Source organism: Taudactylus pleione, unplaced genomic scaffold, assembly GCF_031769625.1.
Source record: "Taudactylus pleione unplaced genomic scaffold, aTauple2 ptg000907l, whole genome shotgun sequence".
NCBI lineage: Eukaryota > Metazoa > Chordata > Amphibia > Anura > Myobatrachidae > Taudactylus > Taudactylus pleione.
Genome location: NW_028285308.1, coordinates 544,779 through 561,039, shown reverse-complemented (window position 1 = coordinate 561,039; position 16,261 = coordinate 544,779). Strand labels below are relative to the sequence as shown.

Genomic DNA, 16,261 nt, shown 5'->3' with positions numbered 1-16,261 from the left:
CGATGGCTCCGTTGTGATTTCAGGCAGTGAGTGGAGAACAGATTCCTTTTTCTGTCATCCATTAATCTCTCCTTTCATCATTGTGTTTCCGGAAAGTCCATCAGAAGCCACACGTGCGCCAAAACCACTGACGTACCGACGCGGAGCACAGAACGCTATGTACACATCAGTGCGCATCTTCTAGGTGTTCATTTACAAATCATTTTATTATTAACTTGTCCGATGAGAAACTAATATCATTAAGTTAGTTTCTAACCTATCTACTTGTGAGCTGGAGATTTCAGCAGATACCTATCACGTGACCAATGAAAGCCACTGCCCAGGGTCTCACAGCAATCTGCCCTCTCTATTCATTGATCTAATGTACAGGACACTTTCTGTGAGGCAGCAGGATAAGGCGTTGGGACGTCCCCAATCATTTATAAGGGTGCGATCAGCGTTTGCCTCCAATTCCCTGAGAGAATAAAGAACCAAAAAATACCAAAACATTTTTTTAATTCTCCCAGAGATCGGTGTCTGCAAATAATTAGAGACGAACGCTGCGCGGCCTCATTTAGTCACAACATATTCAGGAACCGTGGTCACCGCAAGCTGCCATATTTCTGCGGAAGTCTGTACCACATGAAAAACTGCTGTATACACAAACAGCCTGGCAGCAGCCATTTATTATACAGAGAACTGTTCTCAATCTCTTGTATAAGGTCTTTAATAAAGTAAAACCCAGAGCGGATGCTCGTATGTGGCGTCACGCGTTTTACCAAAAAGGATTTCTGTGGTGGAGAACAGAGGAGCTGGGATTATGTTCTCTCTCTATTCATTGAAGCCATAAATAAGGACAAACAGAGCAGTATATTAGGAGGTAAAGCTGAGGACTATTAGTGAAGCATCCATCTCATCTGTTCTCGGCTTTATGTAATGACGGTTAGTCCCTGCACTGCCCTCTACTGACAGAAAGAGGGAGTGACAGGAGTTACACTGCGCAATCATTCAATGAACCCATCACATTTAATGCTTGTTGTACAGTTCTAGCTTTATTTTAAATATCCTCTCACACCAGACATGTTTAACTTGGTCACCATATAAAACTGAGAACAACGGTAAAAAGTAATTTATTGTAAATTGCGCAGCTTGCCCATTGCATCCCTCCAGCACATTGGTCTGTTATGAACAGAAATTCGCCATCAGGTCAGTAGTGGTAACAATCCGTGCGCATGCAGCCAATCGCCGGAGAAGTGCTACAAAGGGGCTTCCAGCAGGTCAGGGCTCACAATAATACATTAAACGGTCATGTGAGGACGCAGCTCCCATATTGCTGGAGCGACTAAAGGGGCTCTGAGCGGCTGATCAGCGTCTCCCAAATAACAGAGTGACAGCGAGACCAGATAAGCAGAGTGCCCCCAGAGACATCCGCGGGTTTCTCACAATGGAAGCTGCTGCAGCCAAACGCTCACATTGCAGATTTTCATGAGACGCTCTTATAAAGTGCCAGTAATCGCAAGCGCTGCTCTCGGGTTGTTATTGTGACACTCACTCGCCAGACGAGCAGGTGAGGGGGGGGCCCTGTGCGCTTTGTTTTTGTAAAATAAAAATGAAATAAAACCTCTCTTGTAAAACCGCACTGCGTAGGCGAATCTAGAAATTTTCGTATGTTCCCATTTTCATGGTATTTTTTTATAAACCTGAATTAAGTGACGCAGCCAATCAGACATTAGCTTTCATTTCCCGGGCCCCCATAGGCTGCGGTTACACTTCGCTGCAGCAGGTTATTAAATTAAAAACCCAATATGGCTGCCACCGTCTTCGGTCACATGACTTTCTCTGATCGCCATCATAAGACTGCGCTATTCCTTTCTGTCTGGTAAAGGCCATATTTCACAGATTTTTTTTTTTTTCATATTGCTAAGAAATATATAATTTACAAATTGTAGAAAAATAGGGATTGCTAAAACCAGTAATGACTGTTCTGTGCTTCGCCCTCTGTATATAAAACGAGGGTACCCCGTGCCGCCCCTCAAATTAGCTTCTCTCTCATTATGTTCCACATCTTCGCAGTATTAATATCATCATCTGACAGGTACCGTTTAACTTGTTAATGAATATGACACTTTAGCCAAATAAATTAATGTGTAAAGCAAGTGATGGATGCATGGCAGTTCTGGGAGTAGTAGTTCTACTGGAGAGTCCGAGCTGGGTTATCCCCCGTATATGCTGCCATTACAGAGAACACAGCTGTAGACGTAGAGAGAAAGACGGAGACTATATAAAACCCTGTCATGGATGTGCTGCTCTGCGCCGTCCCCAAGGCACACGCGGGAGTTTCTTAGGTCAGGCTCGTCCATTTCTTCTCTAGCCAGTCATCCAAGTAAATATCTTAATTGTCTCTATAGGATCAAGTCAGTAGTTTCAACACTTTTTGTTGTATATAACAATTTCAGTCTGTTAGTATAAATTTTCCACAATTGAGGTCCCCGGACAACTCGATGATGGAAGTAGGGTTGTCCAAACAGCGCCTTAGGTGGCATTTAGCACAGAAGAATTCTCGGTAGACTAAAGTAGAATTGGCACCGAATGGAAAAATCTGCACTTTGTCTACGGTCATTTCTTAATTAGACTTCCTAAAATCCTAGGCACAAACTTTCCCAGTTTCTTATCTTTAGAGTCATCCTCATTCTCGTCCGCTTGGCTCGGCTGTTCGTCCTTTTTGCAAAATACCTCAAACCTGCTGTAGACGCGTTTCTCTTTCCTAATGCTCTCCATCCGCTTTAAGAGATTGTCTCTGTCCTCTGGGGAGGTTGGGGAAGGCCGTGAAAAAAGGCTTCGGCTTAGGAAGCTTCCTGTTCTGGTTACGGAGGTTGAGTCTGTACTGCTGGCGGCATCTTCTTTGGCTTCTGATGAGTTGGAGCTGGGTGGTGCACCCTCTGAGTCATTGGTGGTCATAGCTTGTGACTGTTTGGCCATCTCAGCCCTGTTTTTTTGGCTATTGGCGGATATTTGCTCCAAAATCACTTTGGTGTCATCACGTAGGTTACTGCTGAAGATGACATTTGACGTTGACGCGGACAACCTGCTTTGGGAAGTAGATGTAGACTTTGGAGAAACAGGCGGTAATTTGGTTGTCTTATCTTCTCCATCCACTGCAGGTGCAGACTCTGGACTGTCTGTTTTAGAATTCCGTTTGAGTGCATTATTTTGTTTCTCTATTTTAGCTGCATCAGAGGCTGCGTCTTCTTCTGCCTTCTTCTCTGCTTTCGATTGCAAAAACTGTTTGAGTTTCATGGATCCTCTCCGCATGAACTCAAAGGGATTCTGCTCAGTTTTTGACAATTCCTCCTCTGACTTGGTCAAAGGGCTGACAGGTGTTGGGTTTTGTGACATACTCTCTAAAGCATTTCCAAAATGGAGGCCAGAGTTCGCTATGCTCTGGGGCTTTTGCACTTCAACTTCTGGTGGTTTTGGCGGCTCTACAATCTCAGTGATAATGGGTCCGCTCTCTGTTGGCTCTGGAAGGGCAGGTTTGTTGCTTTCTATTGATTGGATAGTTGAGACCTTTTGTTCAATCCTAGAAATAGAGCTAGACTGTGATTCTTTGCTCAAAAGTTCTTGGAATTGAGAAGTAACTGAAGATCGATACTGAGACTCCAAAAGTGTTCGACTAAAGGAATCTTTTTCCAGCAGCTTGGATTCTAGAGATTTGTATGCCAAAGTTTCGGTGCTTCTCTGTCCATCTTCCGTCTCCTCCTGTATGACTTTGGAGGCGGATTTGGCTTGCAACACTGTAGTGACATCGTTGTCTTTGTTGACACTTCTGTACCTCCCCAGGATCTCGGCCACTTTGGATGTGGTCTTTGTGATTTCATTTTCCTTAATCACCTCACTTGTGCTTTGCTCTTTCTGAAGAACCTGTACAGCCTCAGCATTGGAATTGTGAAGTTCTAGTTTTGAGTTGCTGAATATAAGTGATGATCTTAGCCGGGAACTTCTTTGGATCAATGGGTTAGTCCTTGAGCGGAAAGAATCGTGCCGTGCTAACGAACTTTCTTCTTTCTCCTTCTCAAATATGGATACATCTTTGGTGGGTTCTACTGGCATGGGAGCATCATTAAGAGTCATTAAAGGCTTGTATGGGGGGATTGGATCAACAGTAAACTTCATAAAAGTATCACTTGCAGGTGCTGATTTGTCCACGGGGACTAGAGAATCGTCAAAAGGCTCTGAATCTATGGGTACCAGCAAGCCTTCTTCATCTTGGTCTGGCTGAATGCCGCTCAAGTATGACGAAATCCGCCAGCTGCGCAAACCTTGCTTGTTTTCTTGAAGTTTTTTATCTGCATCTTGGTCCTGGAAAAAATGTTTTTGCTCATTGCCCTGCTTTTGTGTGGGTGACATTTGACACATGAATTTCTGACGTTGTTGGGACCTTTGTCCAAAGCGTCCTTCTCCCCCCAGCATCGCCTGGTCAGAACCATGTCTGACCTCTCGGGAAGAATTGGAAGGGTTGTAACCTAGTCTTGTGTGAGGACCCTCAAGAGCTAAATTACTATCTCCTTGCAATGCTTTGTAATGTGGAAACCTAGAGTCCATGTCATCCATATCTTGCAGACCTTGGCGGTTGCCTCGAATCTTTTCAAAAAGTCCCTGAGCCCGCCCAGGCCGTTCCATTTGTATAAACTGACTTTTCTGAAAGTGGCTTGACTGCATCCGGTATTCATTATTATCAGCGTTCATGAACATTTGCCTAGAGTATTGCTTAGAGGCCGTATAGTTTTCAAAAGTGCCTTCAGCAAAGCTGTGCCTCTTATAGGCATCAATGTCCAGTTGTTTGTTTTGCATGAACGGCATCTGCAATTTGTCCATCTGCATCGGCTCCGGAAACCTCTGCCCGAGAGCTCTCATGCCGGGAATGTCCATCGCGTTCCTCGTGTCCTCTCTACGGAATGGCTGGAAATAATGACGATCAGGATCTACTCCATAGGAGGGGTAAGAATGTTGGGAGCCGTCATCCCTGGGGTACATGAAGTGAAGCTTTCGATCGTACGGGCGAGGGCCGGCAAAGGGAACCATTCCCATGTATGGCTTCTCCATCTTGACCAAAGCATTCTCAGGGGGAATGAGAGGGTCAGACTGTGCAAACAGGATGCGGAACTCCTCATCGAAGCTGGAGACCAGCTCTCCTTGGAAGATGTGAGCCATGCTGCGGTGGATCTTCTCAAAAGACCACATGAAGCTGGGGGAACAGAAGAACAAAGACTTATTATGACCACAATAAATCACTCCATGTATTACACTAGGACTGGTAAAAACATAAAGACAAAGACCAAAAATACCTTTTACTCCAGGAACCTATGAACAAAACCAAGTCAGTGCTTCCATATATTTCCATTGTACTAATCCAGAAGAAAAATATAGAAGGACTGGGAACCATTTTTGCACTAATACAGTTCTTAGATATCTATACGAGTAGGTACCGCAATGGGCACCAGCTGCATCCGTGTTCCCTGAGCCATTACTCGGGACACGTGTGTTCGGTAGATGCATTCAGTGGCGTGTGACTGAGCAAACACCACGGCCACGATATGAATAAATGGCAAATCATTTGTCTCAACTTATCATGAAATCATCATCATCTATAGGATCAAGAGATGGGCGGTGGGGACAATCTGCACATCCAGTTTATAATTATATCTAAATGAGAGAATTATACTTGGACTTAATTTAACAAAAATATACTTATTAGCATATACTAATCCCAGATAATTACAATGTTATTGCATCTAATTATATTCTTAGTATAATTTGCCAGGGAAGCCCGTCTTCCAGAAAACATTACTGTACATTAGGTAACATGAGAACAGACATGCAACATATATAAAGCCTAGAATTAGGTTATTTGGGGAAGTAAAACATATTAGGCCTCAAGGATTTGGCAATATAGCTTATAATAATAAACCCCTGGTCACCTCTTCTTGCGTTTATAAGCCCCCACAGTAGAGGTTCTACAGTCTGAATGGACATTTACAAATATGGCGGCAATTAAAAATAAAATAAAAAAGGCAGGAACATTTTTCATATATATTCGCCGTTCTGGTACAGGACCATAGACCCATAAGGGTTGAAGCAAGGCTTTTCATTACAGACTCCGGATAAGGCCAACACCGGAGCTTACTACCGATATGGGTGCCCTCTGCTACTCACCTGTAAGTGCCGCTCAGGACCACCGAGCAATCCACCAGCAGAAACTTTTCCAGAAGGTTCCCTTTGAAGGTGGTTCCCGTCCTGCAGAAATAGGTGGGGCCAGTGACCGTGCGCACTCTCAGGAACTGTGCAGAGCAAAGGGAGGAAAAAAAAAGAATTCTCTGAATACAACGTAACCTATTTCTTCCAGACTATAAATGTTCCACTGCTCGGGGCCCAGGAACGCAGCCCATGGACATGGTTATTTCAGTTTACAGGAGACATTAAATGGAGCTATTGTTATTGTACGTTTTTACACAAACAGCGCAGACTAAAAGAGGAAGAGAGAAAACACAAAGATGGAGAAGCTTCCACCGTGCTCAATAATCCGGCCCAGATGTCATCCAATAAACCGTACGTGGTTATCAAGTGCATGCTATGTAGGAGAGAACTAATTACCACCACTAGTAAAGGAGAACCTGGTGTTAGGGCACAGCCGTGATGGTGGTAGACCCACGGTACATAGGGCGCTCACATGTAACCGGTGCATCGGGTTATGTGGGGCTCCCTTTCCTAGGTATAGTGGGCAGTTTGCCATTTCACCAAACTTTACCATATTTTGGAAGGAACTTTCTGCTACGTAAACAAATAGCTCGTGTCCTACTGAGTAATGGTCTAGGCCAATCCACTGCAGAGTGGTCAGCGGTTGAGGAGCCATCCATCCCCTTGGAGGCAGTAGAAATCCCAACTGCCGGAACCACAACACCAGTAGTGGGGTAGGGGGAGGTTTAGGCACTATGGGGAGGGTTAGGTATAAGGTGCAGGGAGGGAGGGTTAAGATACTTACTGACCGCTGTCAGTATCCTAACCCTGTCGGTATCACGGCATCGGGATTGTGACCGTACGGATCCGGAGCGCCAGCATCCCGTACCCAACCCCCTCTCCGTGTAATACAGACCTTTGCTAATATACATAAGTTATGCGCATAAAGATGAAGGGTCATATTAAGGGAGCCCCAATAGCAGTCCCAAATCCTCAGGGGGATGCGTATGCCGTCCTAATGTGTATGTGGCTACGATGGCGCTATATTTAGGAAAGGGTATGTTACCCTGCCCACATCAGAGAGTCTCCCCAAGTGTCTCGCTAGGCGTGCGAGGAGACTTCTGTAGGTTGTAGATGTGCTTTTCATCCGCTCGCCCCAGCCACCGTGGGACGGGAAGTAGTCGGGAAGCCAGCGGTCTAACCGCCTGTCATTTTACCTACGCCGGGAGCCCAACGCCCGGCATCCCGATTGCTGGTAAGCCGGGCTCGGACAGCGGGGGAAATAGGCACCCCCGGGAGGAGGTTAGGGCTAGGCGTACCCCCCGGGAGACATATGTTTAGGCAGTGGGTAAGGGGGGGGGTCAGAGTTAGGCACCCCTAGGGGGGTTAGGTTAGCGGTACTTACCTTTTACAGCAGTCAGGATTTTCACCCCTGCCGGGCTTCTGCTATCGGTAAATCATACGGATTCCTCATAATGATACCGTCAGTGACACCAGAGAGCAGAGCACGCTGGTGCGGGAAATAGCGGTAAACACAGAATTGGGCAACACCAAAGCCAGACAAGCGAACCAGTGTCATACAACTGACCTAGTGCCATGACGCCATATTGTCGCCCAAGTCCACCACATTCCAACAGGGCAAGTTCCACAAAGTACAGATCATCACAACCGGAAGCTACTGTAGGGTCAGCAGAAGCATCTATGGCCTAAGCCTCGCCACGCCATCAGGCCTGCGCCAATAGAGGCGGATAATGGCGAACTGGGACAGATGTCAATAATAATTGCACGGGGGGTGTTACAGGAAACATATTTGGACATTAGGACAAATTGTCTATTGGTAACGGGAACACTCACCAAGTGCCCTCCTTGGGGGTCTTCTATAAATGATCCCACCCAGGTGCATAATGCGGTCATTGGATAATTGCCTGATATACGTCCAATAAGTCACTGATTGGATTCATTGGCTGACGATCTCACATGGGAAAGCGCCAATTACTAACGAATCATCTATGAAGCTTTCAGCATGAGCCAACAACTAAGCGTACAATAATAATGGTGGTATATCAGGCACCGTACAGCTGTATCTCCTGTTCTCCATCACTAGGAAACATTTACATGTCTGTGATAGGATCTATTTACATCTAATGATCCCAACTGCACCCAAAACTTAATATGTAGCATTGGGCAGAGCTCATACAGCATATTGTTCACCTGATGAGCGCTGTGTTCCGAAACCTCGGCGCTGACGCAGCGATAACGTCGGGGAAATATGGCCAGCAGCGCAGGGGGCTCCGGGGACCCCAGCAGCCCCTTAAAAATCCGCACTCCAGATCGCTACAGCTCTGTATATTATCTTCTCCTAAGCAACACTTCTGCTAACGCTCCAGATCCGTATATATGGGAAATGACGGGCAGATGTAAGCGCACACTGCAGATACGCCTCTGCTATTTGCGCCAAACGGAGACGCATGGCGCAACTCAGACATTGCATCACTGATAGCGCTTCTGAGAATTAAGCGTCTTATTGACATCATAGCCACGTACGGTGTCCGGGGCACTTAGGATTAGTATCTTTGTCACAAAGGAATTGGTATACAGTCTCAGATGGCTGACGCAATGCAGACGCGGCTCACTCGTATCGATCCTTAGCCTTCTGCCTTATTGCCCAGGTTACCCAGATCTGAGTCAGATGCAGCCAGTGCCCAGGGTACTCCTGCACGTACTATGGTCACACTGGTGAAAGTCACTATGTCGGTAACGTGCCATAGGGGGCTATTTGGCACGATCTGAGGACAGGTTTATGGGGACTTATCTGTAGCCAATAGGGGCCGTTAGACACCGAAACACCACCGGTCTGTACACCAGGAAGGGCCTATAGGTCATAGGTAATGGTACTGTACAATTCTGAAGGACCAACTCAGAAAAGAACTACTGACGGGTGCACGAGCTACAGGATCAGACTTCTCGCCCTCCCCGGATTGGCAGAAAGAAGGTGCATGAAACACTATTTCCAGGGAATTACTGCAAATACATAACGGCCCCCACACACCTCAGCGACGGATTGCCGCAATGCTGCGATCCACAGATGCCGGGTCGGAGGTTCGGTGAAACCAAACAGGTTTTCACCGATATGCCGATAACAATCAAAATATGGTCGTCATTTGCAAAATTGGTGAAATTTAACATGTATAGTTTTACTAATCCTTCGAAAGATCAGGGAACATCGATGGCCGCCGGTGGGCATTTCGCAGGATGGGATAATACAGTACGTCAGTAGGTGTATGGGGGCCTTTAGATGTATAGGACAGAGTATTAGCAGCTGTACAGTGTAATGAGGAATTGGGAGCTCTGAGTCTATAGAAATGATCGCAGTACCATGTGTGACCACCAGATGGTGACAATGAGCTGTGCTCCTTCTTGAGCTCTTTAAAATGTATTTTAGGACAATGTAGACCAGGTGCTCAACATGCAACCTTCCAGCTGTTGTGGAACTACACATCCCAGCATGCCTTAACACAGTTTTAGCGTTCCATAGTAGCAAAACTGTATTAGGGCATGTTAGGATATGTAGTTCCACAACAGCGGGAGAGTCGCACTTTGAGCACCCTCTGATGTAGATTGTCATCGGTTTATATATAAAGAGTTTATATATTACATCATACAGACGGAGCAGAAATACATTTGGGAGCTGCTGGCAAGTTTGACGTAAAACTACTCACAAAAAAAAACAAAAACATTCAGACCATTCATGGGCGCACTGATCGCTTAGGGTTCCCCATCAGCGCTGGGGCAGCGGGTCTCCCGGTTTCTCCGATTCCCCAACTCCTTTCAGGACGGGAGTCGCTGTCTGTGGGACCTGCTAGACGCCATGGCTGGGACAATCAGGCAGGTGGGAGAGGGACAGGTGTGGTCTGACGCTGCAGCAGGTGTCATTACACTGCAGGTAAACATGGGAGTCACTCCTGGGCGGGAGCAGGGACAGCGGCTCATTATCAGTCTGGGGAGAACTTAGATCCAGACACTACAACATGGCAGAACCTGAAATTCATCTCTCGCCGTGGTGCTAGTGGCTGCGGCTGCATGGTGATGTAGTGGTTAGCATTGCTGCCTCATAGCAATGAGGCCATGGGTTCAATTCTGACCAGGGCCATAACTGTGTAGAGTTTGCATGTTCTCTCCATGTTTGCATGGATTAGTATTCTATAATCAACTGCTAATAAATTAAGTAAATCTGAAATTCATCTCATAAGAGTCTGTAAATTGTTGCAAGATATACGGGGGGTGGCATTCTCATACAATGATAAATGAGAGAGGATCTTCTCCAAGTAATCTTATTTATCGTGCTCTGAGGAAAGCAATAACCACAGGAAAGTAATCATACAGCCCCCCCGGCCCCCCGCAGGAAGATTAGTGAGAGGCAGGAAATCCACGGAGAGGAAATCCGCATCATCTAACAATTCCCGGCAGAGGAGGAAGAGGAGGGAATCCGCTCTCTCCCGGGCTGTGCGGAGCTTACACTCTGTATCCCCACATTCCGGGAACAGCTGGAATATAGACCGTCTCCCATAATGACTTCCTGACCCCATATAATCACTGTGCTCACAGCCAGGACTGTGACCGTGCGCATTCCAGGGGGCGATTCCACTGTTCAGCTGGCGTTGTTTTTTGTTTTTTTTAAGGCGCCTAACGGAGCAATTCAATTGTTGCTCCGTCTGAGTGCGAAAGCCGCCGGCGCTGGTTTTCTGGTCATGCCCTCAGGATGGTGCGAGCAGACAATGTGCGAGAAACCTGTGGTTAGGGCACCCTAAACCGTACTTTAGATGTGTTTAGCCCAGAACAACTGAACAGCAGAAAGGGGCACTCAATAATTATTGCCACCAACGCAACACTTGAATCGCCCCCAGCGAGTGCAGAATCCAAACATACCGAGCGCTCCCACTAAGGGGCCTATGTATCAAAGCTGGATGAGAGAGAAAATTGTCAGATATAAGTCACCAACCAATTGGCTTCTAACTTACATTTTATAGGCTGTATTTGAAAAATGACAGGAAGGAGCTGATTGGTTAATACTTTTTCTCTCATCAAGCTTTGATACATAGGCCCCTAAGTCCCGGGGGTCTTACCTCCACATAGTTCAGGTTGATCCGGCATTTAGACGCCATATCGAGAAAGTGCTGAGAGTTCATCTCATCCAGGATTATGTAAACAGGAACACGCCGGGCAGCGGCGTCCAGGACGTCCGAGAGGATGTCTACGTCTGTAAAAATGTCCATCACGATCCCGATCACCTGAGGAGATAAACACAAAGTGCGTTCAGTCCTGAGCAAATATCTGCAGGCAGCAGCAGAGCGCAGCTATTAGCACTGACGGGCACTGTGCGAGGGCACCGCGCAGAGGGCGGGCACTGTGCGAGGGCACCGCGCAGAGGGCGGGCACTGTGCGAGGGCACCGCGCAGAGGGCGGGCACTGTGCGAGGGCACCGCACAGAGGGCGGGCACTGTGCGAGGGCACCGCGCAGAGGGCGGGCACTGTGCGAGGGCACCGCGCAGAGGGCGGGCACTGTGCGAGGGCACCGCGCAGAGGGCGGGCACTGTGCGAGGGCACCGCGCAGAGGGCGGGCACTGTGCGAGGGCACCGCGCAGAGGGCGGGCACTGTGCGAGGGCACCGCGCAGAGGGCGGGCACTGTGCGAGGGCACCGAGCAGAGGACGGGCACTGTGCGAGGGCACCGAGGAGAGGACGGGCACTGTGCGAGGGCACCGAGGAGAGGACGGGCACTGTGCGAGGGCACCGAGGAGAGGACGGGCACTGTGCGAGGGCACCGAGGAGAGGACGGGCACTGTGCGAGGGCACCGAGAAGAGGACGGGCACTGTGCGAGGGCACCGAGGAGAGGACGGGCACTGTGCGAGGGGACCGAGAAGAGGACGGGCACTGTGCGAGGGCACCGAGGAGAGGGAAATATCACTACAAGGTTCTGCGCATTAATAATATGTGGAACAAAAGCGATCTACATTCATTATTCTGTACCTGTCAGAGGGTATCTGTAACAGCAATGTTCTGCAGATCACTACATAGGTGAACAGATGGAACAGAGCAATGCTCTGCAGATCTCTATGACTAAAGTATCAGCACAGAAGTATAGGGGTAACCAGCGAATGAGGAATTACAAAGTCATGGATGATGCATTAGGGGCCAGTGGTGATGTCCTCAGTAACCAGATTAGAACTAGATTTTTCTACTGTAGTTCAAGAAATGAAAAGAAATAACTTATGGCCTAAAGTGGATCAAACCTCCCCCAGTATACAGTATGGATGACCGCAGGGACTATGGATGACCGCAGGGACTATAGATGACCGCAGGGACTATAGATGACCGCAGGGATTAAGGATGACCGCAGGGATTATGGATGACCGCAGGGATTATGGATGACCGCAGGGACTATGGATGACAGCAGGGATGATGGATGACAGCAGGGATGATGGATGACAGCAGGGATATTGGATGACAGCAGGGATTATGGATGACAGCAGGGATGACAGCAGGGATTATGGATGACAGCAGGGATGATGGATGACAGCAGGGATGATGGATGACAGCAGGGATGATGGATGACAGCAGGGATGACAGCAGGGACGATGGATGACAGCAGGGACGATGGATGACAGCAGGGACGATGGATGACAGCAGGGACGATGGATGACAGCAGGGACGATGGATGACAGCAGGGACGATGGATGACAGCAGGGACGATGGATGACAGCAGGGATGACAGCAGGGATGATGGATGACAGCAGGGATGATGGATGACAGCAGGGATGATGGATGACAGCAGGGATGACAGCAGGGACGATGGATGACAGCAGGGACGATGGATGACAGCAGGGACGATGGATGACAGCAGGGACGATGGATGACAGCAGGGACGATGGATGACAGCAGGGACTATGGATGACAGCAGGGACTATGGATGACAGCAGGGATTATGGATGACAGCAGGGACGATGGATGACAGCAGGGACGATGGATGACAGCAGGGACGATGGATGACAGCAGGGACGATGGATGACAGCAGGGACTATGGATGACAGCAGGGACTATGGATGACAGCAGGGATGACAGCAGGGACGATGGATGACAGCAGGGACGATGGATGCAGCAGGGACTATGGATGCAGCAGGGACTATGGATGCAGCAGGGACTATGGATGCAGCAGGGACTATGGATGCAGCAGGGACTATGGATGCAGCAGGGACTATGGATGCAGCAGGGACTATGGATGCAGCAGGGACTATGGATGACAGCAGGGACTATGGATGACAGCAGGGACTATGGATGACAGCAGGGACTATGGATGCAGCAGGGACTATGGAGGACAGCAGGGATGATGGAGGACAGCAGGGATGATGGATGACAGCAGGGATTATGGATGACAGCAGGGATGATGGATGACAGCAGGGATGACAGCAGGGACTATGGATGACAGCAGGGATGACAGCAGGGATGATGGATGACAGCAGGGACGATGGATGACAGCAGGGACTATGGATGACAGCAGGGACGATGGATGACAGCAGGGACGATGGATGACAGCAGGGACGATGGATGACAGCAGGGATGATGGATGACAGCAGGGACGATGGATGACAGCAGGGACGATGGATGACAGCAGGGACTATGGATGACAGCAGGGACTATGGATGACAGCAGGGATTATGGATGACAGCAGGGACGATGGATGACAGCAGGGACGATGGATGACAGCAGGGACGATGGATGACAGCAGGGACGATGGATGACAGCAGGGACGATGGATGACAGCAGGGACGATGGATGACAGCAGGGACGATGGATGACAGCAGGGACTATGGATGACAGCAGGGACTATGGATGACAGCAGGGACTATGGATGACAGCAGGGATTATGGATGACAGCAGGGACGATGGATGACAGCAGGGACGATGGATGACAGCAGGGACGATGGATGACAGCAGGGACTATGGATGACAGCAGGGACTATGGATGACAGCAGGGATGACAGCAGGGACGATGGATGACAGCAGGGACGATGGATGCAGCAGGGACTATGGATGCAGCAGGGACTATGGATGCAGCAGGGACTATGGATGCAGCAGGGACTATGGATGCAGCAGGGACTATGGATGCAGCAGGGACTATGGATGCAGCAGGGACTATGGATGCAGCAGGGACTATGGATGACAGCAGGGACTATGGATGACAGCAGGGACTATGGATGACAGCAGGGACTATGGATGCAGCAGGGACTATGGAGGACAGCAGGGATGATGGAGGACAGCAGGGATGATGGATGACAGCAGGGATTATGGATGACAGCAGGGATGATGGATGACAGCAGGGATGACAGCAGGGACTATGGATGACAGCAGGGATGACAGCAGGGATGATGGATGACAGCAGGGACGATGGATGACAGCAGGGACTATGGATGACAGCAGGGACGATGGATGACAGCAGGGACGATGGATGACATCAGGGACGATGGATGACAGCAGGGATGATGGATGACAGCAGGGACGATGGATGACAGCAGGGACGATGGATGACAGCAGGGATGATGGATGACAGCAGGGATGACAGCAGGGATGATGGATGACAGCAGGGACGATGGATGACAGCAGGGACGATGGATGACAGCAGGGACGATGGATGACAGCAGGGACTATGGATGACAGCAGGGACTATGGATGACAGCAGGGACTATGGATGACAGCAGGGATGATGGATGACAGCAGGGATGATGGATGACAGCAGGGATGGATGACAGCAGGGATTATGGATGACAGCAGGGAAGACAGCAGGGATTATGGATGATAGCAGGGATGATGGATGACAGCAGGGATGATGGATGACAGCAGGGATGACAGCAGGGACTATGGATGACAGCAGGGATGATGGATGACAGCAGGGACTATGGATGACAGCAGGGACTATGGATGACAGCAGGGACTATGGATGACAGCAGGGACTATGGATGACAGCAGGGATGACAGCAGGGACTATGGATGACAGCAGGGATGATGGATGACAGCAGGGATGATGGAGGACAGTAGGGATGACAGCAGGGATGATGGATGACAGCAGGGATGATGGATGACAGCAGGGATGACAGCAGGGATGATGGATGACAGCAGGGATGATGGATGACAGCATGGACTATGGATGACAGCAGGGATGACAGCAGGGATGATGGATGACAGCAGGGACTATGGATGACAGCAGGGATTACAGCAGGGATGATGGATGACAGCAGGGATGATGGATGACAGCAGGGATTACGGATGACGGATGACACCAGGGATTACGGATGACAGCAGGGATGATGGATGACAGCAGGGATTACGGATGACAGATGACAGCAGGGATAACGGATGACAGCAGGGATTACGGAAGACGGATGACACCAGGGATTACGGATGACAGCAGGGATGATGGATGACAGCAGGGATATTGGATGACAGCAGGGATGACAGCAGGGATTATGGATGACAGCAGGGATTATGGATGACAGCAGGGATGATGGATGACAGCAGGGACTATGGATGACAGCAGGGATGATGGATGACAGCAGGGATGATGGATGACAGCAGGGATTATGGATGACAGCAGGGATTATGGATGACAGCAGGGATTATAGCAGGGATTATGGATGACAGCAGGGATGACAGCAGGGATTACGGATGACAGCAGGGATTACAGATGACAGCAGGGATTACGGATGACAGCAGGGATTATGGATGACAGCAGGGATGACAGCAGGGATTATGGATGACCGCAGGGACGATGGATGACAGCAGGGACGATGGATGACAGCAGGGACGATGAATGACAGCAGGGGTTATGGATGACAGCAGGGATGACAGCAGGGATTACGGATGACAGCAGGGATTACAGATGACAGCAGGGATGATGGATGACAGCAGGGATGACAGCAGGGATTATGGATGACAGCAGGGATGACAGCAGGGATGACAGCAGGGATTACGGATGACAGCAGGGATTACGGATGAC

General features: G+C 49.0%; 1 protein-coding gene across 4 annotated transcripts in view; it reads right to left on the bottom strand.

Moving 5' to 3' along the window:
* Positions 1-1,093: 1,093 nt before the first annotated feature.
* The window catches only part of SACK1H (scaffolding CK1 anchoring protein H), a 67,085-nt gene continuing 51,917 nt past the window's right edge, over positions 1,094-16,261 (bottom strand). For all 4 annotated transcript variants that reach the window (XM_088459391.1, XM_088459392.1, XM_088459390.1 and 1 more), the window contains exons 3-5: positions 11,337-11,501; positions 6,193-6,317; positions 1,094-5,224 (exon numbers count right to left, since the gene is read on the bottom strand). In XM_088459391.1, the coding sequence (XP_088315517.1) occupies positions 2,596-5,224; positions 6,193-6,317; positions 11,337-11,501 (2,919 nt within the window). In that variant the 3' untranslated portion in view covers positions 1,094-2,595. The remainder of the gene's footprint in view (positions 5,225-6,192; positions 6,318-11,336; positions 11,502-16,261) is intronic.